The following is a 27,088-nucleotide window of genomic DNA, read 5'->3' as shown; positions in this document are numbered from 1 at the left end:
CAAGTCCCAACTTTTCCACACTAGCCTATTTTGAATATCTCAATTTCAATTTTTTTCACTCCTGGCGTAATCCAGAGACAAACATACAGCACGTGACCGAGAGGTGGGTCATGTCACTATGGCGACGGACAAAACAAAACACAGGTGCCGCGACCGGAAGTTGAACACCAGTCACCATGGAGCCACAACCAGAAGTGACGTTGGTCACTATGGAGCTGTGACCGGAAGTAGATGTCCATCCCTATGGAGATGGACACGGCAGTTCCTTCTGTGAGTGACAGGAGGAGCCCTTTCTAAGGGAAACAGGAAACAGTATGTGCACTAATCAGGAGCCTTGAAAAAGACCCCAAGCGGGTCGAAATGCGTTGGAGTGAACCTGACAGCTGTGTACCACGTATCCACCGGATAAAGAACGCGCTGCAGGTTGCCCGGGCATTTGAAAAAAAAAAACGGTTATAACTGTGTTTGTGGACAGTTCCCATCTATGTAATTACGCTGCTACATCACTGTTAAACACCACCAGGGGATACTGTATCTAGTGCACCTTTTTATTCCCTGTATTTTTGTGGAATTATTAATTTTATTAAACAGTATTATGCTATGAGATATCCTATATCCTTCTCTTATTCTATGGTAAAACCTGAATGAGGAATCTGCTGTTTGGAAACCTGTGTGTAGCCATAAATTGATAGCAAACTGCATCTCCTGTGACATCTCTGAACCACTTAAGGGAAGTAGAATTTTTGGAGATCTGGTGCGCTGGTGAAGGGATCTCACTGTACACTTATTCAGAAAGGACCCCCCAATAATAGTTGTCGTTTGCAATATCTGGACTTTCTGGTTGTGGAACAGGGAGTCAATCAGCACATGCACTGGCGCTATGGGGTTCTGGAAGGGATCTGATCAGATCCCTCCCAGGGAAAAATGCTGAAAGAAGAAGTCCATATGCGGCTATAGGGTAATGGAAGCAAAAGCTTGCGCTACCCACCAACATCAACGCCCCGGGTTCCTGGGCTTAGTACATATGGAAAAATAGGTTCAAAATCTGAACGTAGCAATTCAGGGGATTGGCCACATTTTCCCTTTCGGACATCCCACCCAATTACTGATGAATGTTTATATATTAATGTAGGTTTCCAAACTGTTGGGCCTCCATTTCCAATCAGATGTGCAATATAGAGAAATCTATCTGCCTACGTAGATACAATCTCTACAGTAGAACTGGTTATAGATAAAATAAGAAAATATCATCACGTTGGAATGTAATAAAAGTTGGTATGAATCAGACCCTTTCCACCACGATGTAAGAGATGCACAGAAGAGTCTAAGGATGGTGACAGACATGAGAGAGATGGGAAAAAGTGCTTGGTGCAGGGGGAGAGAGAAAAAGGGTGGAACAGAGAGATGGAGAAAGAGGGTAATGGTGTAGACAGAGATAAAAATAAAATCAAGGCAACAATAGATATTACTAGTAATTGTTACACAGTCTTTTAATGTTTCATAAAGAACCACAGGTGGTATCACATGCTGCCATTATGTTGGAATCAGATGAATAAGAGTAAAAGCATTTATAATTATATAAAACCATCCAGTGTAAGGTGTGTAGAGAAAAACAGCAGCACTCCATAATGTTTAGCCTGAGCAACCAGTTTATTTAATTGCAGATTAAATTTGAGGAGACATGGGTAGGATACCATTTTTTCACACAAAAAAAGCCCTAATGGACACCACATGCAAATTGATGAAGAAAAGAAACAAGTGGAAGACAATATATATACATATAGTGCTCATGCTACGCTGTTTTAGCAGGGTGCGACACCATGCCTGACTTTTATAGGGAAAAATGTGCCCTGCCCATTAAGCAGTGCCCTGCTGAAACAGCCGGCATGCCGGTCACCGCCTAAATAGATGCCTTACGCACGGCATCTAGTCACATAGACTAGAGTGCTAGGGGAAAGAGCTCAGCACCTCTGTAGGTGCTGGGAACGCCGCTAATAGTGACGGCAGCGGCCAGGCCCACTAACATTGATGACAGAAGCAGCCAGGCTCGCCCACTTTGATGATGGCAGCTTGAACTGCCTATTGCTTGAATGACCGAATTCTCAATATAACACTGCACACAAATTGTGTTCAAAATTATTCTAAATCAATAGAAACCAAATAAAAAAAGTAAAAATATCATTTGGTTCATGAATATCTATTAGGTAGAATATTATACTCTTAAACTCTACATTGTGTAAACTACTTGCTGATCCAAGTGGCGAGGGACAACTAAGAATATTGTAAGGTTAAACTTCTTTGGAAAGTTTGCTTTTCTCAGAAGGGGACCTGGTTCAAGTCGTCGGACAGACAAGCAAGCTGGCAGAGTGTAAGCTTATCAATACCGGTCATTCACCTTTCCGGACATAAAATATTATTCAGGTTGGGTATCAAATATCCTACCAAAAAGGTGCAACTATTAAATTCCGTTTGAGGTCCCATATGCCAAATTTTCTGAATAGCCAACATCCATTTATTAAGCATTTAATAGGCATTTAGGGGTAAATTTAAGATGGGAGTTCTATTGAAGATGGGATGTTCCTCATAGCAACAAATCAAATTATATTATCTTCTAATAGGTTATAAATAAGTAGAATCTGATTGGTAGCGATGAGCAACATTCCATCCTTAATATAAGTCCCATTTTAGTAAATTTACCACTGGTATCCCTGAAGACAACCTAATTTGCATCTACAAAGATCTTGCGAGGATAAAGAAAGCAGTCCTTTTAAGCCTGAAATAGATGGAGGCTGTTTGGACAGAGCGGTTGTGGGACTAAGACAGGGGTGGGGAACCTTTTTTGTGCCAAGGGCCGTTTGTATGGGGAATAAACCCTTCGGGGGCCATATGTAAAAATTTCTCTTACAAATTGTCCTGCTGCAGCAGTCCCACGCTCCGGCGGTTGCCGCTGACTAGGACTGACAGTCTACGGCTGATTTTGATTAAAAAGGAATCTCGCGAGAACTACCAACCTGAGGTTCCCCACCCCTGGACTAAGAGGACCAGAAACTCACACTAATCTGGGGGAAAATTACTAAAATGTATATTCTTCTTCACATGGGCAACCAATCATATCCTGTCTACTATCTTCTAGAGGGTGCCAAATAAATAAGTAGCTTCTGATTGGTTGCCCATAGCAACATCCCATGTGAAGTAAAATACACAGTTTAATAGAATTCTGGCTTTCTATTCTTTTAACTTTACATGAATTTGGGCATTTCCTAACTGTAGGTCTTGTTTTTTTGCTTTGTAACGGAACCCTAAAGATATTTTTGTAAAAAACATTACAAATTTCTCAACATTTAAAAAGGGGCAGACTAGATGGGCAAAGTGGTTCTTATCTGCCGTCAAATTCTATGTTTCTATGTTCTTTGTGCTGTATGATGATATATGCCTGGAGAGGAACATGCTATATATATATGTCTAATAACGGTGTTAAGTGTGATATAAGTATCTGGCGATCACAATAGTGCCATTACAATACTCTTCTTGATGGCAGCAACTGCCCACTTGTTTCATGCTTGTGTAACTGAGCACCGGCTTGGGCGTTGGACTGTGAGTGTATCCAACAATTATCTGTGAAAGCCTGTTTTTGCTCCCGACACACCAATATTTTTTTTTCACCAGTAGCATAAAACCCCAGATCCAATCATATGCCGTTGGAAATTTTCCATAGGATTAATTGCAAATTTCATTTCACCTACTCTGAGCAGGCGTAACTAGTGCAAAAGCCTTATTTTAATATACAAATATGGGAATTTGAGTGCAAACCCCTAGGACACCCATCAAAAAGACCTTGTAGGCACTTTAAGGTACCTAAAAATTACCCAGATATATACTTATACCTATTTTTATGTATTCCAGATTTAATAAGAGCATTTAAACGATATTTTAGCATTTGTTAAGGGTACAGGCTGATTTCCTTATTTGCTGTGTTTTTGAATTCAAGAATTTTTACATGGATACTGTTTTCTTGATTTGTTTTAGGATAGGTAAAAAAAAAAAAAAAACCACAGGCGAAATCCGCATAAATGTTTTTGTGGGAAAATTTTCCACATTTTTGCAGCTAATCGAATACCAGGCTTTATGTGTACTGCTACTGCAGGTGCTCAGACACTCAGCGTTAAAATTATTAAAATGGGAGTTCTTTTGAAGATGGGATATAGCCCATAGCAAATAATTAGATAATAATTAGATTGAGGGTTATTAAGAGCATAAAAGGACAGCAAAAATATAAACACAATGTAACTTTGCACCTTGGCAAAAATAAATGTATTGTCTGGTGCACAGTTGTCGGCTTTCTCATACTATGCTCCCAAATCAGAAGCAAGCCCATTGTATACATGATACAAGTTAACTTATACAACATTCAAAGCACCAGTGTGACTCCTCAAGTGAGAATTAACTGTTTTCTTCTAGGTAAAATACTTGCTGCATTCAGTGCACACGAATGGTTTCCCTCCTGTGCGATTCCTCTGATGTCTAATTTGATTTCCTTTAAGGGTACAACACTTGCCTTATTCATTACATTTAAATGTCTTTTCTCCTGTGTGCGGTCTTCTGATGTCGAACCATATTTGACCTTTCTGAAAAACACATGCTGCATTGAGAACATGTAAATGGTTTTTCTCTTGTGTGAACTCTCTCATGACTAATAAGCTGTGCCTTCTGGGAAAAACACATGTTGCACTCAGAGCATTTAAATGGTTTCTCTCCGGTGTGAATCATCTGATGTCTTTGAAGCTGTGATTTCTGGGCGAAACACTTGTTACATTCAGAGCATTTAAATGCTCTCTCTCCTGTGTGACCCCTCTGATGTACAGCAAGATGTTGCTTCTCTGAGAAACATTTGCTACATTCAGAACACTCAAATGGTTTCTCTCCTGTATGACTCCTCCGATGAGTAATAAGATGCGATACCTGGGTAAAACCCTTGCTACACTCAGAACATATAAACGGTTTCACTCCTGTGTGACGCCTTTGATGTACAATAAGTTGGTGCTTTCTAATATAGCGCATGCTGCATTCAGAGCATGCAAACGGTTTCTCTCCTGTATGACTCCTCTGATGTATAATAAGTTCATGCTTTCTGCTAAAACACCTGCTGCATTCAGAGCATTTAAAGGGGTTCTCTCCTGTGTGAGTCATCTGATGACTGTCAAGACTCATCTTCCGGGTAAAACTCTTGCTGCATTCAGAACAAGTAAACAGTTTCTCTCCTGTGTGAATCCTCTGATGTAGGCGAAGTTGTGATTTGAATACAAAGCGTATATCACACTCTGAGCACGGATGTTTCTTCTCTCTTTTAATACTCATTTCTTAGATTAGCAACAACTTAGTGATAGAAGGTTTCACCTACCCTACAAATTAAAGTAGCTTTTGTGAACCCTCCAGAGGTTTTAAAAAAAAAATGTCTTCACTTGTCTAGATCAGAGATTAATGTCCTTTTCACAATTCACCTGCAAAAAACAAAACATTTTTAACATTTAAAGGCCTGAAAATAACAGCGAATTTTAAAAAGGTAGAAATGTTATGTTATATAAGTACCATGGTGTATACGTATATACCATAGCTAATATAACAGTGGGCAGTATGTACTTATCAAGCGGTACATTGCATACATTTAACAAATGCGATATACATCACAAAAGGAAAAACCTCCCAATAAAAGTTGTCCTTTGCAATATCTGGACTTCCTGGCTGTGGTGCAGGGAGTCAATCAGCACATGCACTGGCCACAGGGGGTTCTGGTAGGGATCTGATACCTCACAGGGAGAAATGCAGAGAGGAGTCCATATGCTTCTACAGCGTAATGGCAGCAAAAGATAGCGCTACCCACCACATAAACGCCCCGGGTTACTGGGCTTACTACATATGGAAAAATATGGTGAAAATCTGAAAGTAGCAATTCAGGGGGTTGGGCACATTTTCCCTTTCAGCCACCCAATTACTGATGAATGTTTATATATTAATGTATGTTTCCAAACTGTTGGGCCTCCATTTCCAATCAGATGTGCATTATACAGAAATATATCTGCCTACAGCATATACAATCTCCACAGTAGAACTGGTTGTAGATAAAAGAAGAAAATATCATCACGTTGGAATGGAATAATAGTTGGTATGAATCAGACCCTTTCCACCACGATGTAAGATGCACAGAAGAGTCAATGGACGGTGACAGACATGGGAGAGATGGGGAAAAGGGCTTGGTACAGGGGAGAGAGATTGAGAAAGAGGGGAATGGTGTAGACAGAGATAGAAAAAAAAAAAAAAATCGAGGCACCAATAGATATTCCTAGTAATTGTTAGTCTTGGTGGTATCACATGCTGTCATTATGTTGGAATCAGATGAATCAGGGTAACGGCATTTATAATAATATAAAACAATCCAATCAGTGTGAGGTGTGTAGAGAGAAACAGCAACCCTCCAGAGACATGGGTAGGATACCATTTTTTATTCCACAAAAAAGCCCTAAAGGACACCACATGCAAATTGATGAAGAAAAAGGAACAAGTGGAAGACAATATATACATATAGTGCTCATGCTAGGCGGTTTTAGCAGGGTGCCATGCCCTGCCCAACTTTTATAGGGAAAAATGTGCCCTGCCCATTAAGCAGCTCCCTAAAAAAAGCCGGCCCGTCAGTCACCGCCTCAATAGATGCCTTGTGAACGGCATCTAGTCACATTAACTAAAGAGCTCGGGAAAAGCTCAGCACTGTAGGTGCTGGGCACACCGCTAACAGTGACAGCAGCGCCCAGGCAGGCTCACATTGATGACAAAAGCAGCCAGGTCATTTAGATGATAGCAGCTTGAATTGCCTATTGCTGGAATTACCTCATTATTAATATAATACTGTACACAAATTGTGTTCAAAATTCTTCTAAATCAAGAGAAACCAATTAAAAAAATATATATATCATTTGGTTCGCGAAAATAAGTGATCTTTTAGGAGTTTGTTTGCATTACCCAACTAAATAACTGTATTACTAGGGATGGAAATTAACTTGCTCTCCGTGTGGCTTATTTAATAACATGAAGATAAAATAGACAATGTGCTGTAACCAATAGCAACCTCATATCAGGTATTATCTGTCTACCGCCAGCAAATTACCAAATGTAAAGAATATGATTGGATGATAAACGATGATTGGTTGATAAAAGATTCAGGCAAACACAATTTGACTTGCGCCATTTTATTAAATAGTACTGAAAATATCAATGGTATTAGGGAAATAAGAAGGTAGCAGAAAATAGATAAGAGATTTATCAGAGTATATTGACGAAATAGTCTTTCTTCAAAGCCACCGATTCTGGATATCTTGATTGTTGGATTTAAAAGAGCAACAGAAATACCTGTATGTGACTTATTATACTCCTCCCAAAATTTATATTTCATGCATATTTGGTAGAAAATGCTATTCTTAAAACTGTGTATACATTGTGTAAACTACTTACTGATTCAAGTGGCAAGATGATAACTAAGAATATTGTACGGTTAAACTTCCTTGGAAAGTTTGCTTTCCTCAGTAGGGAACCAGTCAAGCAGGCTGGCAGAGTGTAAGCTTATCAGTAGCTGTCATTCAGCTTTCCGGACATAAAATATTATCCAGGTTGGGGATCAAACATCCTACCGAAAAGTACAACTATTACATTCCATTTGAGGTCCCATATGCCAAATTTTCGGAACAGCCAACACACATTTCGGTACTTGTGTTTCACGGCACCACTGCCCGCGGATTGCATCACATGCAAATGGCATGCGATCTGATGCGATTTAGCACACCCCCACCATCAACGACACCCCAAATTGTGGCTAGCGCAGCGAGACCCACGAGGGGATGCAGTACACGTCCTCCCGACCTGTTCATAACCCCACTATCCACGTCGGCGTGGAGTTGATGTTATAAAGTGTGGCGAGCACAGAACGCAGAATACAAGTCAAGTAATCCGCACGTGGATAGTGGGGTATGAACAAGTCAGGAGAATGCGTACTGCAGCACTCGCCACGCTTTGGACTGACATGGATGGTGGTGTGCTGCATCGGCTCGCATGCGATGCGCTGCGATGAGCGGGCAGTGGCACCGTGAAACTACACAAAAAGAAAAAAAACACAAAACTGTGCAGAGTTGGAATACTTTAAAATAACATGAATCTAATTACAAAATAGAAGCACAATAGTATATTACGCTGATCAGCTAATAGGTGGCCACTATTATAAAATCATATCACAGAAAAAGAAAAAAAAAAATCATAACACAATACACAATAAAATACAGATTAAATAAACCAATTAGTACAACATGATAATGCTTACGGTTATGTAAAGTGCCCTTCAAGCAGATGGTTGGTAGCATCTTTATATGGCAATTGATGCTAAAAAATTAATCTGATATGTAGCTTTGGTTAGTTATTTCTTGTTGCCAGAAAACATAAACAGTTCTTGTGGGTGCATAGGGATACCGACTTAACCTATTAACTTTTAACAAGCTTCTTAGAGTATTAAAGCAATTGTTGTTAGTGGTGAGCCATATGGTTTCCTTTGCTGAATGTTCATTTTAGAGTCCTGTCTGGCAAGACAGAGAAATAAGGAATTTGGTACTTACCGATAATTCCCTTTCACCGAATCAGCAGGAGACACTGCAGTCATTACATGTGGGGATAGAGTAGGTGTACTGGAGGAGTGGCACTTTAAGAAAACTTTACTGCTGCAGGCTCCTCCCTCCTCTATCCCCACCCAGACCCCAGTCTTAGAAAAACTGTGTCCGAGAGGAGAAGAGAGACCAGGGCCTGCCCGGTAGGGAACGGAGCTAAAACATAAACAGAGTTAGTAGACAATGCACATAACGTGAACATACTAACAAAACATAACACATAGGATTTTTGAAAAGACCCCTATGTACTAATAATAACTATGCAACAAACATTGCAACAATAGAAAGAACGTATCTTTCACACACACAAACCACACTAACATCATGGCAGGAGAACCAGTGCTGGGTGGGCGTGCAGTGTCTCCTGCTGATTCGGTGAAAGGGAATTATCGGTAAGTACCAAATTCCTTATTTCACCTACATGCAGCAGGAGCCACTGCAGTCATTACATGTGGGGATACATACCCAAGCTTTTAAGTCCGGGCGGGAGAGCTCTGGGGCTCCTGTAACACTGCCCTACTAAAAGCCGTAGCCGAGCTGGCGAAGGTATCAAACCGATAAAACTTTGCAAACGTGCTAGATCCCGACCAGGTAGCCGCTTTGCACACTTGTGTCAAGGAGACACCTCTCGCCATGGCCCAAGAAGTACTTACTGACCTCGTGGAGTGCGCTGACACTCCCGATGGTACCTTCTTTTGTGCATACAAGTAGGCTTCCCTAATTGTACAGCAAATCCATCTTGCCAAAGTCCTTTTTGTCGCAGGCCAACCTCTCTTAAGTGCATCGTAGAGCACAAAAAGGCTGTCAGATTTCCTTAGATGTTGGGTTCGCCTAACATAAACCTGTAAGGCTCTGACTACATCCAGAGAAGCATCTTCACCCTGAAGAACTGGTACAACAATAGGCTGGTTTACATGAAATGCAGAAACCACCTTAGGAAGGAAATTCCTGCTAGTACGTAGTTCAGCCCTGTCCCTGTAAAAGGTAAGGAAAGGAGACTTACACGATAGGGCTCCTAATTCAGAAACCCTACGTGCTGAGGCCAAAGCCAGCAGCATCACCGTCTTCCAAGTCAGAAATTTGAGATCCGAGGTGTCCAGTGGCTCAAAAACATCTGACTTCAAAAACTCTAGAACCACCACTAAATTCCATGGTTCCGTAGGAGCAGTGAACGGTGGTTGAAGTCGAAGTACTCCTTTAAAAAAGGTTTGTACCTCAGGAATCAGCGCTATCCTGCGATGGAAGAATACTGAGAGGGCTGAAACCTGGACCTTGAGAGAAGCAAGCTTCAAACCTGATGCAAGTCCCGCCTGCAGGAATTCAAGAAGTCTAGCCAGAGAAAAGATTGCCTTAGGCACCTTCCTAGCCTCGCACCAGCGGATGTATGACTTCCATATTCTATGGTAGTGAGACGCTGTTACATCCTTCCTTGCCTTAAGCATTGTAGGAATGACCGTTCCTGGTATACCTCTTCTCTTCAAAAGTTCGGCCTCAACCGCCACGCCGTCAAACGTAGACGAGGCAAGTTTTGGTAGACGAATGGACCTTGCTGCAGCAGGTCTTCTCGCAGCGGCAGGCGCCAAGGTTCCTCCACCATCAGGTCCCTGAGGTCGGAGTACCACGGACGCCTGGGCCAATCTGGAGCGATTAAGATGACTTCTGCTGCTCCCCTCTTTATCCGTTTGAGTACCTTTTGAAGTAACGGAATAGGAGGGAAGAGATATACCAGGTCGAAGTCCCAGGGAATGGAGAGGGCATCCACTGCCGCAGCCGCTGGATCCTGAGCCCTTGCACAATACTGGGGAAGTTTGTGATTCAGTCTGGATGCCATGAGATCTATCTGTGGCATCCCCCATCTCTGAACCAGCTGTTGGAAAACCTCCGGATGAAGACCCCACTCTCCCGGGTGGAGGTCCTGCCTGCTGAGGTAATCCGCCTCCCAATTTTCCACTCCTGGAATAAAGACTGCGGAGAAACCGGTGGTGTATGTTTCTGCCCAGGACAGAATCGGGCGGACTTCCCGCATGGCTGTCCTGCTCCTGGTGCCCCCTTGTCGGTTGATATAGGATACTGCCGTGATGTTGTCCGACTGTATCCTTACCGGCAAACCGACAAGAAGGGGGTGGGCCTGTGCCAGTGCCAACCTGATAGCCCGTAACTCCAAGATGTTTATGGGTAAGCGGGCTTCCTGGCTGGTCCAAAGACCCTGGAAGGTGCGACCCAGCGTGACCGCACCCCAACCCCGAAGGCTGGCATCTGTGGTCACCATAGTCCAGACCTGAGACTGGAAGGAGCGACCCTTGGTAAGGTTGGATGTATTCAGCCACCACTGAAGAGAGAGTCGAGCTTCCTTGGACAGAACAATGGTCTTGTGGATTTGAAGATGGGATCCCGACCATTGAGCTAGAAGATTGCCTTGAAAGGTCCTGGAATGAAACCTTCCGTAAGATAGGGCCTCGAAGGCTGCCACCATCAGGCCTAACAGCTTGGTGCACAAATGCACCGATACTCTGCGAGGCGTCAGGACCTGACGAACCCTCTGCTGGATGACTGTGACCTTGGATAATGGCAGAAAAACCCTTTCCTGGACAGTGTCGAACAACAGACCCAGAAACAATATCTTCTGTGTTGGTTCCAGCTGAGACTTTTTGAAATTCAGGATCCAACCATTCTGAACCAGGAAGTTGCAGGTAGTCCGGGCATCCTGTTGTAGTTTTTGTGGAGAGGATGCTTTCAGGAGAAGATCGTCCAGATAGGGCACAATCGTTATCCCCTGAATCCGAAGGGCTGATATCATGCAAGCCATAACCTTTGTGAAGGTTCTTGGAGCTGATGAAAGACCGAAAGGGAGTGCTCTGAACTGGTAATGCTGATTGCGAATCGCAAACCTGAGGAACCGATGGTGTGGTTCCCAAATCGGAATATGCAAATAGGCATCCTTTATGTCCAGTGATAAGAGAAACTCCCTTGGCTCCAGGCTTGCAATGACTGACCTTATAGATTCCATCTTGAACCTGTGGTACACGATGTAATCGTTGAGGTGCTTCAGATTGAGAATGGGCCTTACCGAACCGTCCGGCTTCGGTACTAGAAAAAGACTTGAGTAATAACCCAGCTTTTCCTGAGCTTTGGGGACAGGTATAATGACCCCTGCTTGTAAAAAACTTTGAATGGAGTTGACCAAAGCTGCTTGTGTTGTTACTAAAGCAGGTAGGCCTGTTGTAAAAAACCTGTTCGGCGGAGCCTGAACAAACTCCAGTTTGTACCCGTGTTCCACAATCTGAAGCACCCAACTGTCTCGACAGTGAGACCTCCAGACGTTCTCGAAGAGGGATAACCTTGCGCCCACCTTGGGATCCCCCAAATGGGCGGGAAGCCCGTCATGCCACAGGTTTGTCTGCAACCTTGGTTTCTGCACGACGGGTAGAGGTAACTGCGGTTGTGGCTCCTCTGCCACCTCTGCCTCTGCGTCCTCGAAAGGACGAAAAACCTCCCCTGGCACGTCCTCTGAATGAGGCGCCCCCTCTAAAAGCCCGAAAGGACGGTGTAAATTGTCTCTTCGGTGGGGGAGTGGCCGAAGGGAGGAAGGTAGACTTACCTCCGGTAGCTTGAGCAATGAGCTTGTCAAGCTCAGGCCCAAACAACATATCTCCCGCATAAGGCAAAGCTTCTACTGCCTTTTTTATGTCGGCCTCCGCCTGCCAAGATCTTAACCAGATAGTACGTCTGGCCAATACCGCTGAAGCTGAGATTTTAGCACCCAACTCAGCTACATCTGAAGCAGCTTCTCCTGTATAGACAGCTGCATCTTTAACATACAGAGCCAGCTGTAGCAGTTCGTCACGGGGCCTACCGCTCTGTAAACCCAACGCAAGCTCTTCAGACCATTTCTCCATGGCCTTACTGACCCAGGCTGAAGCTAAGGCTGGTCTGAGTAAGACCCCTGCCGTGGTATAAATAGTTTTTACCGTTGTCTCAAGACGGCGATCAGGGGCCTCCTTTAGAGCCACTGCCGCCGGAACTGGAAGCGTGGTCCGCTTGGAGAGCCTGGACAGCGAGACATCAGCTGGAGGCGGAGTCTCCCATTTTTCTCTAGATTCTTGAGAAAAAGGATAAAGTAACTTCATGCGCCTAGACAATTGGAATTTTCTGTCTGGCGTTTTCCATACATTTAAGAGAGGTCTGTCTAATTCAGCCGAATCAGGGAAGGTAACCTGCTGTTTTTGTGTCCGCCCAAATAAGGACAAAGGAACCGGAGTATCGTCCTCAACCAAATTAAGTGTGGTGCGAACAGCCTGAATCAGGCCCTCTACCCCCTGAGGATCATCACGCTGTAGCGCCTCATCCTGAATGAATTCAGGTTCATCTACCTGAAGCAGATCCACATCGTCCTCCCCATCAGTATCATTATCATCCTGTAATAGACCTATGGGAGATCTGGGACGCTTTTGTGAAGGCCGTGAAGGCCCAGCTACAGGGTTGGACCCAGAGGCCACAGATTGCATAAGCGTCTTAACCCAGGCTGGTTCAGTAGAACCCATAATGGACAGGTGAGCATGAAATCTCTCCCTGTCCTTCCTGGAAGCAGCTAATTCTGCAGCCAATCCAGCCAACACATTCTGTAGTAAAGGCTCAGAAGATTCTGACTGAGAAGACTGTGTCTGAGGTTCCACTTCCTGTGTGTGCTCTGCCTTATAGCAAGATTCACACAATGAAACACCCTTTATATGCTGGGTGAACTGCTCCTTACAGGTTTTACATGTAAAAACCTTAAGGGCAGCCTTGGAGGCAGCTTTTCCTGCCATACTGTCAGTGTATGAGATTAGTTATAAAATCACACACACACACACACAGACACAATATACAAGAATGCACAGACTTGTAAAGCAACAGATACTATTCCTAAAACAGCGGAGCTGAGCTAGGATAGGGAGGGGGAGCCTTCCGCCCTTGTATCAGAGATTATGCACAATCTCTGTAAACTGTGCACAAAAAATAATCCCCCAGTAACTTACAGACCTGCTCTGTAGTGGGTAAGGGGGGCGCTGGACTGCAGTGCGTGCGCTGGAGCGCTGTACACGATGTCCTCAGATCAGCCTTGCGGAGGTACAGCAATGGCGCCGGCAGCAGGGAGAGAGGAGAGAAAGAAAGGGCGTCTCTTGCTGACGTCACCTAAGCCCTCCCTCTCCCTCCGGCGCGTAGTTTTACTAGAGCGGAGCGCTGTGTACAGCCTCCGCTCTGATGCTGTCCCCACTGACGCTCCCCAAAATGGCGGCCGTCAGACTACAGGCTGCTGAATCATTGAGAACGGGTGCGCCCGCCCGTCTCAGGCCACATTTCGGCGCACAGCGCCGCTTACCTGCAGCGATGCTGCCTTCATCCCTGGAGCAGTGGCCAGGCCTTGGACCCGTAACGCGAGCCGCGTGCAGCTGCGGCGGGTCCCCGATGCGGTGGCACCGGTGGCCGGGTGCATAGAAGGCGCACTGCGGGCAGTGGCGACCAGCACCCCTCCAGGTCCCTCGGAGCAGGCAGACCCTGCGGAGGAGTCTGCCTGTGATCAGCAGTCAAAATAAAAATATTTTCAAAAGAAAAAGGTAAAAATAAAAGTAAAAAAGACCTAACTCCCTGAGGAGAATAGGCCCAGAGAACCTACTCCTCCGGGCACTTTTTCTAAGACTGGGGTCTGGGTGGGGATAGAGGAGGGAGGAGCCTGCAGCAGTAAAGTTTTCTTAAAGTGCCACTCCTCCAGTACACCTACTCTATCCCCACATGTAATGACTGCAGTGGCTCCTGCTGCATGTAGGTGAAATAAAAAAAGTACCTTGCAACCTTTAGAAGGATATTCTCTTGTGCCTTCCAGTTGCTGAAGCTGAATGTCTGTAGGGCAACTTTATCCAGAGTGAAACACCAATGAGGTTGGATTATTGAAGATTATAATCCTGAAATGCATATAATAGATGGATGCCTGGGTCTCTTACGCATTTCCCTACCTGCTGTTAGCCTCAGTGGCTTCTTCAGAGAGAGTGTGTACAGTGCATAAGAGACACAGAACGTTCAGCAAAATTAACCATAAGGCTTACTATGAACAGCAATTGCCTTAACCTATTAACTTTTAACAAGCTTCTTAGAGGATTAAGCCGGTATCCCTATGCACCCATATGAATTGCTTATATCTTTTGGCAATGAAAAACAACTAACCATAAGCTTATAATCATAGAGTTTTTTTTTTTTTTTGCATGAATTGCCATATAAAGACGCTACCAACTATCTGCTTGAAGGGCACTTTACATAACATTAAGCATTATCATGTTGTACTAATTTATTTTATCTGTGTTTTATTGTGTATTGTGTTATGATTTTAGAGTGGCCACCTATTAGCAGATCAGCGTATTATACTATTGTGCTTCTATTTAGTAATTAAAGTCATATTATTTTAAAGTATTCCAGCTCTGCGCATATTTTTTTTGTTTTCTTTCTGTCTTTTCCTTCCATTGTGGCACTGAGCATGCCCTAAACAAGACAGCAGCACCGTTAGGAATACGGTTATTTATTTGATCAACTTATTTATTTTTATTTAATATTCTCGCCATATTCATATAGCGCTGGTCTTCTGTTCTTTGAAACTATACAAGTACCCAAAATTGCATTGCATGCAATGCGATCAGCAGGCAGCCTGGAATAGGTGGAGGCTGTTGGGACAGAGCAGTTGTGGCACTAGGAGGACCAGAAACTCACTCACTCTACAAAAGGAGTTGCTTAGTTCTAAAGGTGTGTTTTGATTTGGCCTTTGCTTTCCATTCAATCTACACTTTTGCATTCGATATCGAATTCGATTTGCATTCAAGGCACACTGCACACATTTAAATTTACTCGATTGAATTCGATACTTCCTTGTCTGCATTTTCTTTTCGATGTACAAAAAACCGGGAGCGTGCATCAAATCGAATGCAGATCGAAAGAGTCTTAAAATACCCGTTCGATTTCAAAATTGAAGCATGTATACACCCCTTAAGAGTGGTCCAATCTTCTGCTCCAAATCTACATGTGCTTTCACCCATGATGATCACCTAAACCTCAATTTAGAATTCTGGCTTTTTATTCTTTTTACTTTACATGAAGTCAATATGTGCATTTCCAAACTCTAGGTCTTGTTTTTTTGCTTTGTAACTGAACCCTAGAGATATTTTCTCAATAAATGTAACAAATTTCTCAGCATTATCGCTGTGCTCTATGACATCACATGCCTGAGGCGGCCCATGCTATATATGCGTAATAACTGTTAAAGTGTGATATAAGTATCTGGCGATCACAAGAGCGCTATTACAATACTCTTCTTGATGGCAGCGAGTGCCCACTTGTTTCAGGTTTGGGTATCTGAGCAACAGCTTTGGCGTGGGACTGTAAGGGCGTATCCAATAATCCGTGAAAACCTGCTTTTGCTCCCCACACACCCACATTTTCACCAGTAGCATAAAACCTTGATACAATCATTTGCCTGTGGAAATTTTCCATATGCTTTATTGCAAATTTCATTTCACCTACTCTGAGCAGGCGTAACTAGTGCAAAAGCCCTATTTTAACGTACAAATGTAGGAATTTGGGCCAGAACCTCTGAGAAACCCATCGTAAGGACATTGTACTCACTTTGACGCACCTTAAAATGACCCAAATATATACTTATACCTATTTTTATGTACTCCAGATTAAATGAGAGCATGTAAATGATAGTTTAGCATTTTCACTGGTTTTGAATGCATTATTATGAATTATTACATGGATCCGGTTTTCATGATTTTTTTTTAGTATAGGTTAAAAAACGGGAGCGCACATTATGGTGAAAAGCCATTTTTTCCACTTTTGTAGGAGATATCAGCATAAAGTTTGTGTGGGAAAATTTTCCACATTTCTGCAGCTAATCGAATACCCGGCTTTATGTGTATTGCTACTGCAGGTGCTCAGACACAGTGGTAAAATTTGCTAAAATGGGAGTTCTTTTGAAGATGGGATGTAGCCCATATCAACCAATCAAATTGAGGGTAATTTAGAGCAAAGAGCAGTGGTTCCCAAACTTTTTTGAATCACGGCACCATAGAGCATCAAAATATTTTCAAGGCACCCCTAGGCCAAATGCTTCTTATCGAGAAATTCAGAATTTTTTTTTTTAAATTAAGTGCATTGTGTGTAAATGTCACAGTTATCTGGTGAGGGACAGGATTTGCTTCTGTTTGTCCACATATATTATGATTGGCAGCCACAAGCACTGGTTTTGCCTGGTACATTGACCATAAATAATATGAATTGATCTTGGTCCACCAACCCAAGGCACCCTGCAAGTGTCCTGAGGCACCCCAGGGTGCCTAGGCACACAGTTTGGGAACCACTGGCATAGAGAACAGCAAAAAAAACCCCATAAAAACAAAGTAACCTTGCACCTTGGCAAAAATGTATTGTCTAGGTGCACAGTTATCGGCTCATACTATGCTCCCATACCAGAAATCAGGCCCATTGTCATGATACAAGTTAATTTAAGCCACATTCAAAGCATCAGCGTGACTCCTCAAGTGAGCATTAAATGTTCTCTTCTTGGTAAAACACTTGCTGCATTCAGTGCATTTGAATCGTTTCACTTTGTGATTCCTCTGATGTCTAAATAGATTTGCTTTAAGGGTATAACACTTGCCGCACTCATTACATTTAAATGGCTTTGCTCCTGTGTGGGTCTTCTGATGTCTAAGCATATTTGACCTTTCTGAAAAACACATGCTGCATTGAGAACATGTAAATGGTTTTTCTCTTGTGTGAACTCTCTCATGACTAATAAGCTGTTGCTTTCTGATAAAACACATGTTGCATTCAGAGCATGTAAATGGTTTCTCTCCTGTGTGAATCATCTGATGTCTCTGCAGCTGGTACTTCTGGGCAAAACACCTGTTACATTCAGAGCATTTAAATGCTTTCTCTCCTGTGTGCCTCCTCTGATGTACAGAAAGTTGTTGCTTCTCTGAGAAACATTTTCCACATTCAGCGCATTCAAATGGCTTCTCTCCTGTGTGAATCCTCCGATGAGTAATAAGATGCGATACCTGTGCAAAACCCTTGCTACATTCAGAACATGCAAATGGTTTCACTCCTGTGTGACTCCTCTCATGTATATCAAGTTGCGGCTTTCTAGTATAGCACTTGCTACATTCAGAGCATGCAAACGGTTTCTCTCCTGTGTGACTCATCTGATGTATAATAAGTTCATGCTTTCTGTTAAAACGCCTACTGCATTCAGAGCATTTAAAGGGGTTCTCTCCTGTGTGAGTCATCCGATGTCTGTCAAGACTCAACTTCCGGGTAAAACACTTGCTGCATTCAGAGCAAGTGAACAGTTTCTCTCCTGTGTGAATCCTCTGATGTAGGAGAAGTTGTGATTTGAATACAAAGCGTATATCACACTCTGAGCACGGATGTTTCTTCTCTCTTTTAATACGCATTTCTTAGATTAGCAACAACTTAGTTATAGAAGGTTTCGCCTACCCTCCAAATTAAAGTAGCTTTTGTGAACCCTCCAGAGGCTTAACAAATGATGTCTTTATAGTTGGCTTGATCAGAGAACAAATTTTCCTTTCACAATTCACCTGCAAAAACAAATATTTTTTTTTTAACATTTAAACTCCTGATGATAACAGATGCAAACCTAACTTTATGATAGAAATGTTATATTATATAATATCCCTTTAACACTAGACAAGCCGGGTCGCACCTGGGATTTTGTGCCCGGGTGTGAACTGGCTTGCTGACCGTTTCCCACTTGTCTCACGACCCGGCATAAAGCCAGACGGGTGACGTAATCGGGAGGCGGTTCGGGCTGGCTTTGGGAGATACTTATGTAGTATCTGGGTGTCCGATTTAGAAATCGGGTCGGATCGGTAGCATCGCATGTCCCGATTTTTCTATAGGATTCAATGTTAAAATGGTCTGAGTCCATTTTAACATAGAATTCAATGGGAAAAAGGGGTCCTTTTCCTTTCCCCACTATCCAAGTGGGCATGGAGTTGGATATAAACCTGTAGCGAGCCACCGAAGAGTGGCGAGACCCGCGAGGGGACACAGAATACTTTAAGAAATCTGCGTCCGCTCTCCATGCTTCGGGCTCGGTGGCTCGCTACGCTTGCCACAGGTTTATATCCAACTTCATGCCCACTTGGATAGTGGGGAAATGAACAGGACCTTAATAACATTGAATCCTATGCAAAATTGCATCGCATGCGATATCGGATGCGATTTTCCCGAAAATCGCGTTGAATCGCATCTGATTGTATGCCTTAAGGTAAGGCATACAATCAGAAAAATCGGTAGCCCAGATACTACATAAGTACTGATAAGGACCCCTCCCAGCAGCATCTTTACATTGCAGTGTACAGGACCCAGGTCGCATTAAAAAAAGGAGTTACCAGTTTCCACTGCCCCTGGACCCGGGAGCGTCCCAGGTCCAACCCAGGTAACGACCTGGGTTGGAGTCCAAAGATTTTGCATTTCCACTGGCAAAAAACCCGGGTTGATGCTCGTTCCCAAGCAATGACCCGGGTTATTTTTGCTAGTAGCAAAGAGGTATAAGTAACATGGTGTATATGCTAATATGACACAGTGGGCAGTATGTACTTCGCATCGGGCGATACACACAACCACCCATCACATACATTTAACAAATGCGAGGTACATCAAAAGGAAAAGCCTCCCTATAAAAGTTGTCCTTTGCAATATCTGGACTTCCTGGTTGTGGCATAGTGAGTCCATCTTCACATGCATGGGCCAAAGGGAGTTCTGGCCGCTGGGGGATCCAAATCAGATCACTCTTAGGGGAAAATGCTGAAAGAAGTCCATATGCTGCTATAGGGTAATGGCAGCAAAACCTGGGGCTACCCACCACACCAACACCCCAGGTTCCTGGGCTTAGTACATACGGGAAATATGGTCAAAGTCTGAATATGCTGCTCTAAAAAGGTAATATCACCAAAACCTGGCACTATCCACAACATCAATGCACCATTTTGTCTGGGCTTAGTACATAAGGAAAATGTGGTCAAAGTCTGAAAGTAGCAATTCAGGGTTTTGGCCAAATTTTCCCTTTATGTTTATATATTAATGTAGGTTTCCAAACTGTTGGGCTTCCATTTCCAATGAGATGTGCATTACAGAAATATCTGCCTACAGTAGATACAATCTATACAGTAGAATTGGTTGTAGATAAAAATAGGATTTTAATTACCTACCTGTAAATCCTTTTCTTGTAGTCCATATGGGATACTGTGGTCTCAATATGATGGGAAATAGAGGGTCCGCCACAGGTGACAGGCACATACAAAATCTTCAGCAGGGTGTACTGGCTCCTCCCCTCTATATCCTCACCCACAAAAAAGTTAAGGTAAAACTGTGCCCGAAGGAGGATGAACATACTTGATAAAAGAATGTGTGAGATGTAATAAGTGGCGAGTTTCATACAAGCACACCTCAACAACCATAACCAGGAGGACTGGAAACATAACATGTTGTTATTTTTATTTGCTTTTAACTGTAGTCAAAATGGTGACAAAAAAAAAGACAAAATAACTACAACCAGATAATTGAGAAAATGTTGCAAAAAAGACTGCACAGAGGATTTACCGGAAGGTAATTAAAGTCCTATTTTCTCTATCATCCATACGGGATACTGGGGTCTCAATACGATGGGGATGTCCCAGAGTTTCCAGAATAGGCGGGAATGTGTGGAGACTTCTGCAGCACCGCCTGCCCAAACTGAGCATCTTCTTTGGCCAGAGCGTCAAACTTGTATAAGTTTACAAATTTATGTTGTCCTGACCGCGCTCTTGTTGAATGAGCAGTCACCAAATCAGGAACAGTCAAGAAAACTGCAACATAAGCTTGTTGTATCGTTCGAATCAAACGGCCAATGGACTGCTTAGAAGCAAGACAAACCTTCTTTTGCGCATCATAAAGCACAAAGAAACCACGTCTTGCGAAACTGAGCCTACCCTTTTGACATATGCTTTCAGCGATTCCAGGATGAGCAGTGCTAGACAGAACCACAATAGGCTGGTTGAGGTGGAACGCCGATACCACCAACAGCAGAAACTGTTGTCTCGCTCTAAGCTCCTCCCTGTCTTAATTAAAGACGAGATACAGGCTTTTACACGACAATACTTCTAATTCTGACACGCCCCCAGCAGAGGCTAGGGCCAACAACACTACAGTCTTCCATGTGAGGTACTTTACCTCAGTCGTTTCCAGAGGCTGAAACCATGAGGACTGCAGAAAAGTGAACACTACAGCCAGGTCCCAGGGTGCCGTAGGCGGCACAAAGTAAGGCTATATACGGAGAACACCTTGGAGAAATGTCTGAACTTCAGGCATAACTGCCAACATCTTCTGGAAGAAAACAGACAAAGCCAAAATCTGAACCTTTAAAGAACCCAGGCCCAAATTCAGACCAGCCTACAAAAACTGCAGGAAACAGTCCAGCTTATCAGCAGGTGGAAATGTCTCACACACCAGGCAACATATAATCTCCATATATGGTGATAATGTGACGCCATCACCAGCTTCCTAGCTTGGGTCGTTGTGGAAATCACTGAGGCATGAAGGCCCTTCTGTGCTAGAATCTGCCAATCAACCTCCAAGCCGTTAAACAAAGCAACCCTAAGTCCTGGTAGACTAATGGGCCTTGCAGGAGTAGATCTTTTCTGGGATCCTCGACTATTATGGCCTATAGATCCACATACCACACCCTTCAAGGCCAGTCTTGTGCCACCAGTATCGCCTCCACTCCTTGGCTTCCAATAATTTTTAGCACCCTTGCGAGTAAGGGAATCAGAGGGAACAGATACACTAATCAGTACGACCAGCGTGCCATCAGGGCAGTCACCGACCGACTGTGGATCCCTGGTCCTTGAACAGTATCTGGTGAGTTTTTTGTTGAGCCTGGACGCCATCAAGTCTATCTATGGAGTTCCCCACAGATCTACAATCTGAGCAAACACCTGGGGGTTCAGGCCCCACTCCCAGGGATGGAGGTTGTGTTGACTGAGGAAATCCACTTCCCAGTTGTCCACTCCTGGGATAAATATGGCAGAGATCGCCCTTGCGTGCTGTTCTGCCCACAAGAGAATCTTGGACACTCTGCTCTTCTTTCCTCCTTGATGGTTTATATGTACAACAGTCGTTGCGTTGTCCGACTGTACCTACACAGCTTGGTCCTGGAGCAATGGATAGGCTTGCAGCAGAGCATTGTACACTGCTCCCAACTTAAAATGTTGATGTGTAATGGAGTTTCCCACGAGTTCCACTGAACCCCTTGCACCACTGCCCTCCAGCCCATTACGTTGGTGTCCGTCGTGAGTAGTCCTGAATACCATAACTCCGGCCCGCCGTCAGGTTGGGGGACTGAAGCCACCACTGGATTGACAGCTGTATCTTCTTGTGCAAGTGGAGGTGAGACCCTGACCACTTGCTCAAGAAGTACAGTTGAAAGGTTCTAGAATGGAACCTTCCATATTGAATAGCCTCGAACGAGGCCACCATCTTGCCCAGTAATCTGATACACAGATGGACCGATATATTTTGATCAGAGCAAGAACTTCCTTGACTAACCAGTGAAGTGCCACCACCTTGTCCACAGGAAGGAATGCCTTTTGTTCCACAATGTCCAGGATCATTCCCTGGAACAGGATACGTCACACCGTACCAACAAGGACTTTGGCAAATTCAGAATCTAGCTGTGACGTGACAGCACCTACATAGTGAGATTTATTGCTTGCAACAGTGTCTCCTCCAACTGAGCTTTTATGAGTAGGTCATCCAGATACGGGACAATGTTGATCCCGTGTTCTGAGCAGGAACATCATCTCCGCCATCACCTTTGTGAAGATACACAGACCGAAGTGTAGGGCCTGGAATTGGTAATACTATACAAAAAAAACTTTGATCTGTAACTGGCGCTATATCGAGTTTGCAGCTGGATCAGTTTCCCCGGAGACCATCAATCCTCCAAACAGATAGATTCAAGCAAGGGTAGGTGGGAAACAACCAGCGCAGAAGAATGAAACTTGCTGTGTGCAGGAGAAATGGGACGCAGGTGTATCACTTGGTGGACAATTAAGACCACACTGTGTGGTCTTAATTGCTGGAATTGGTAATGTTCATCTAGTAGGGTGAATATTTTGGTATGACTGGTGAGGAGGCCAAATAGGAATGCGAAGGTAGGTATCCTTTACATCTACAGAAGCAAGAAATTCCGCCTTTTCCAAACCTGCTATCACCAAATTCAGGATGGAATCAGAGAGCGAACACCTTCAGGTAAGGGTTCAAGACCAGGTTCAAGATCGAGTTTACTGAACCATCTGGTTTGGGTAATACAAACAGGTTTGAGTAATACCCCAGACCTCATTCCTGTAGAGGCATGGGCACAATCACATGGGACTGGACCAAATTTTTAATTGCCCGTTAAAAGAATCACCTGATCCTCCTCTGCTGCTGGGAGACCAGACCAGAAGTATCTCTGGGATGGAGGCCTGTTGAACTCCAGTTTGTAACCTTGAGAAATAAGATCCCTGACCTAGGAATCTAGGCACGAGGCTTCCAGTCTGACTGAAGTGTAACAGCCAATCCCCCACCTCAAGTGTGTCTCGGTGTGGGTGAACGCCATCATGCTGAGGCTTTTGGAGGAGCTGATTTGAAGTTACAGTCCTGAGCTCCCGATGCTGTAGCCTTCCTGAACCATGCGTGCCTCTGTTGGCATTGGAAGCGCCTCTGGCCTTAGACCGCAATCTATTAGACCGAAAGAACTGTTGGCTATTTCCCGAAAAAACACAATCAAACCTATGTGGTTCCAGGTGGGAGAAAGGTTCATTTACCCGCCATAGCTTTCGAAATCATATCATCCAGCTCACTACCAATGAGCCTATCACCTGAATAGGGAATACACTGCATTTCGAGTCTACATCTGCAACCCATTGATGCAGCCAGAGACCTGCGGGACGACACTGCCATAGCAGAATTAAGTGCATTAATAGCACCCAGCTCCTTCTGTGCTTCACAGAGCACCTTGGCAGTGTCCTGTATGTGTCGCAGTTTTTCCCCAACTTGTGCCACAGGTATATCCCCCAATATGCCCTCTTGTATCTGGGATGCCCCGGTGTAGATGGACTTAGCCATCCAGCAACTAGCCAGGACTTGTCATTGGGTTGGACCAGTGGCCATATACATAGACTTAAGTGTGTTCTCAAGGTTTTCATCTGCCCCATCCTTCAGTGTGGATGTCCCAGGGACTGGAAGCATCACCTTATTGGACAGACGTGAGACGGTCATCCACCAATGGCGGATCCTCCCACACTTTTCTACCTGAGGGGTCGAAAGGGATGGTAGCCATAAACCATTTGGAAACTTGAACACTTTTAGGGTTTTCCATGCAGCCTTCAATGTGCTGCTGACCCATGAAGGCTCCTGTAACTCCCCCTGAGAAACACCACTGAGTTGTGTGCACTGCTCACAAGTGACTTGTGAAGTCGATGCAGGGGAGAATTTTGCACTGCAATCCATGCAAGTCAGTTTTCTCACCATTTTAGTGGAAACTGTAATCCACACACACACAGAATATATAAGCAAGTGTGAAAGTATATAATAAAACTATAGGTAGCTATATATAGGTGTAGTGTGCTTAACAAGCATGTAGAGTGTGGACTCAGATACTTTTGGGGACCAGTACACCCATAACCCGGGGCCCCAGATTGAGGAGATAGACAGACATACACACACACACACACACACACACACACAATATGCTGGCACTCCAAGAATCGTAGCAGCTAGGTCCAATGCACTTTAACAAATAACCACATCCAGAAGGAAGGAAGGCACTAAAAAAACCATTTTGTAAACATGGATCATTATATTGAGGAATCAAGTACTTTCAGGAACTCCGCCCCGCCGCGTGTTCACACTGTATTGTTTGTAATATTTGATATTGTACCCTGAGGATGGGGCGGAGTCCCCGAAAGTACTCGGTACCTCAAAACAATAATACATGTTTACAAATTGGTTTCGGAGTACCTTCCTTCTGGAGAGATAAAGATATATCTATTATAATAGGGCCAACACCACTCAAATAGCATTACTCAGCACTTTTCAATCGCTGTCTCTGCTGCAAGGATCTCCCTTCACCAACCACATTGCTGAGGAGTGCCCTGTGATGTGTAATGGCGATTTGCCTGCATGCAGAGAAGCATGAATTTGAAAAATGCGTCCACAGAGCTCTGGTCCCAAAAAGGCACTGGAGCTGAAAAATTTATTTATCCTGGCTCTTCTGATATAAAGCAGTTTTAAACTTTGTGATATACCCTGGTGGTCCAGTAAGCCTGGGGACCCCTCTAAAGTGGCCCCCGGGTAATACTCACCACTGAGGTCTTCAATAAAATGCCAAGAGTGTGCGGCATGCTGGAAGTGAACTCGCTGCAGTGCAATGCCCGCAGTGACACACTCAGGACAGTGGTCCTGCAGCAGGAAACAGCTCTGCACCTGAAGAGGCAGGCGGATGGCCCTACCCCTGGCTCCCATGAAGCAGGAATGCTGTTTAGTCCCACACAGCAAACCCAAAATAATAACAAAGTAAACTGAAGAAAAATGGCTTGTGGGTGGGGACGTAGAGGGGAGGAGCAAGTACACCCTGCTGAAGATTTTGTATGTGCCTGTCTCCTGCGGAGGACCCTCTATTCCCCATCGTATTGAGACCCCAGTATCCCATATGGATGATAGAGAAATTAGAAAAATGTCATCACATTGGAAGGGTATGGGTCATTGGGTCGACAGCAGTTAGGTCAAAAGGTCAATAAATTTAACAATATTAGTCAACAGGCAAAAGTTAAACACATGAAAAAGGTTGGCATTCATTATTTTGGCATGGTCAAAAGGTTGACAACCAACAGGTCGACATGGGAAAGGTAGCTATGAAAATGTTTAAAAGGAAGTTTTTTATTTTTTTTTTGTCTATCGACATGGACACCATATAAGTGTACCGCTTTGCTCGCCATGCTTGTGCACAGTGCCTCAAAACATTCAGCAGACTTACTGTTATATTCTCACTGTATGGCCACTTGGACACCACCTTTTCAAAGAAAAAAAAAAAAACACATGGAAAACTCATATTGACCTTTTTCATGTCAACCTATTGCCCATGCTTACCTAATACATGTTGACCTTTAGTATTAACTCTAGGATTTTTTTTTTAGGGTAGGGTGCTGCCCACCGAGTGGGCACAACCCCAATTCCCCACCAGTAGGCCAGAATTAGATGCAGCAGCTGCTGATCTGTCTCCCCCAGGGCTGTGATCCAGGCTGACGCAGTCGGTGTGTGTCCTGACTTGGGCCATTACACAGGGTTGGGTGTAAGAGCCGTGGCAAAAAGTCCTGCCTGCATGGCACCTGGAAGAGCTGATAACGCAGCAGGGGATGGGAAGAGGCTAGATCAGCTGACACACTGCTCTCAGCAGATGAGGCGAGTGGCACGTTAGCACATACTGCTCTTCCAACCGCATCCCGCCCCTGCTTCACTGAAAGGCCGCTCACCACCTCTGTTGAGAGCGACTAAGCTCTTCTCCAGCCTCGTCCCGTCGTTCTCGGCTTGTCAGCGTGGCGGGTGCCGGCTGATGCTCCAATATTTGGGTTCCAGACAGTCAGTATCCCGACTGCCGGTGCTCCAACAGGGGGATCCCGACTCACAGGGGCTATTCTCCTTTGTGGGGTTCCACGACCCAGTGATCGCGAAAACCCGCCAAGAAAGTGGGTCCTGGGACCCTTCACTTCTGAAAAATGGGGTCCTAGCTTAACTTTTCTGGGTCCCAATGGAGTGAAGGTTAATAATCTAAAAACTTAAACATTTAAGGCCAATATGAATCTTTTGCTGGGCTATAGGTTTCATTGTGTCATCTATAGCAGTGGTTCTCCAAACATAATAAAAATAAAATAAAAAAAAAAGACCTTAATAAAAAATTCTTAATAAATGTAAAAAAATTAAAATAAACCCTGCATGGGAGGCATATTGCACACATACACATAGACCACCGGTAATACATACATACATACTATATCACAAAGACTTCTTTCCTTCAATAAAATGCAGTCCAATGAATAGCTACTGCCCCCACATCCCCTCCCTGCCAGGACCCCGGAGACACACTGACCTATGAATTGCGGCAGTTGTCCCTGAACACTCCGGGGCTGTGCGATGCGCTGCAGCTCCCTCTACATTCAGACAGTGTTCAGCTGCCTGTGCCCCCATGCTCTGCCCCTGTGTAGGAGCTTGGTCTGTCATCTTTTAAACCTGGCCGGGAACTCACAACAATGGCTGTGAGTTCCCGG

The 27,088-nt window shown here is 44.1% G+C and overlaps 1 protein-coding gene across 7 annotated transcripts in view; it reads right to left on the bottom strand.

Annotated features, from left to right (window-relative positions):
- Positions 1-1,456: 1,456 nt before the first annotated feature.
- Positions 1,457-27,088, bottom strand: part of LOC146075765 (uncharacterized) — a 55,277-nt gene continuing 29,645 nt past the window's right edge. For 2 of the 7 annotated variants that reach the window (XM_083185355.1, XM_083185357.1), the window contains exons 2-3: positions 18,219-18,319; positions 1,457-5,498 (exon numbers count right to left, since the gene is read on the bottom strand). In XM_083185355.1, coding sequence (XP_083041481.1) covers positions 4,570-5,355 — 786 coding nt within the window. In that variant the 5' untranslated portion in view covers positions 5,356-5,498; positions 18,219-18,319 and the 3' untranslated portion in view covers positions 1,457-4,569. Of the gene's footprint in view, positions 5,499-15,101; positions 18,320-19,954; positions 21,209-27,088 lie in introns of those variants that run through there. The other 5 variants (XM_083185356.1, XM_083185358.1, XM_083185352.1 and 2 more) reach the window with 3 other exon arrangements.

The sequence above is a fragment of the Crinia signifera genome, chromosome 4 (genome assembly GCF_055691185.1).
Source record: "Crinia signifera chromosome 4, ASM5569118v1, whole genome shotgun sequence".
NCBI classification, from domain to species: Eukaryota; Metazoa; Chordata; class Amphibia; order Anura; family Myobatrachidae; genus Crinia; species Crinia signifera.
The sequence above is the reverse complement of the archived record's forward strand: the minus strand, read 5'-3'. Positions and strand labels throughout refer to the sequence as shown.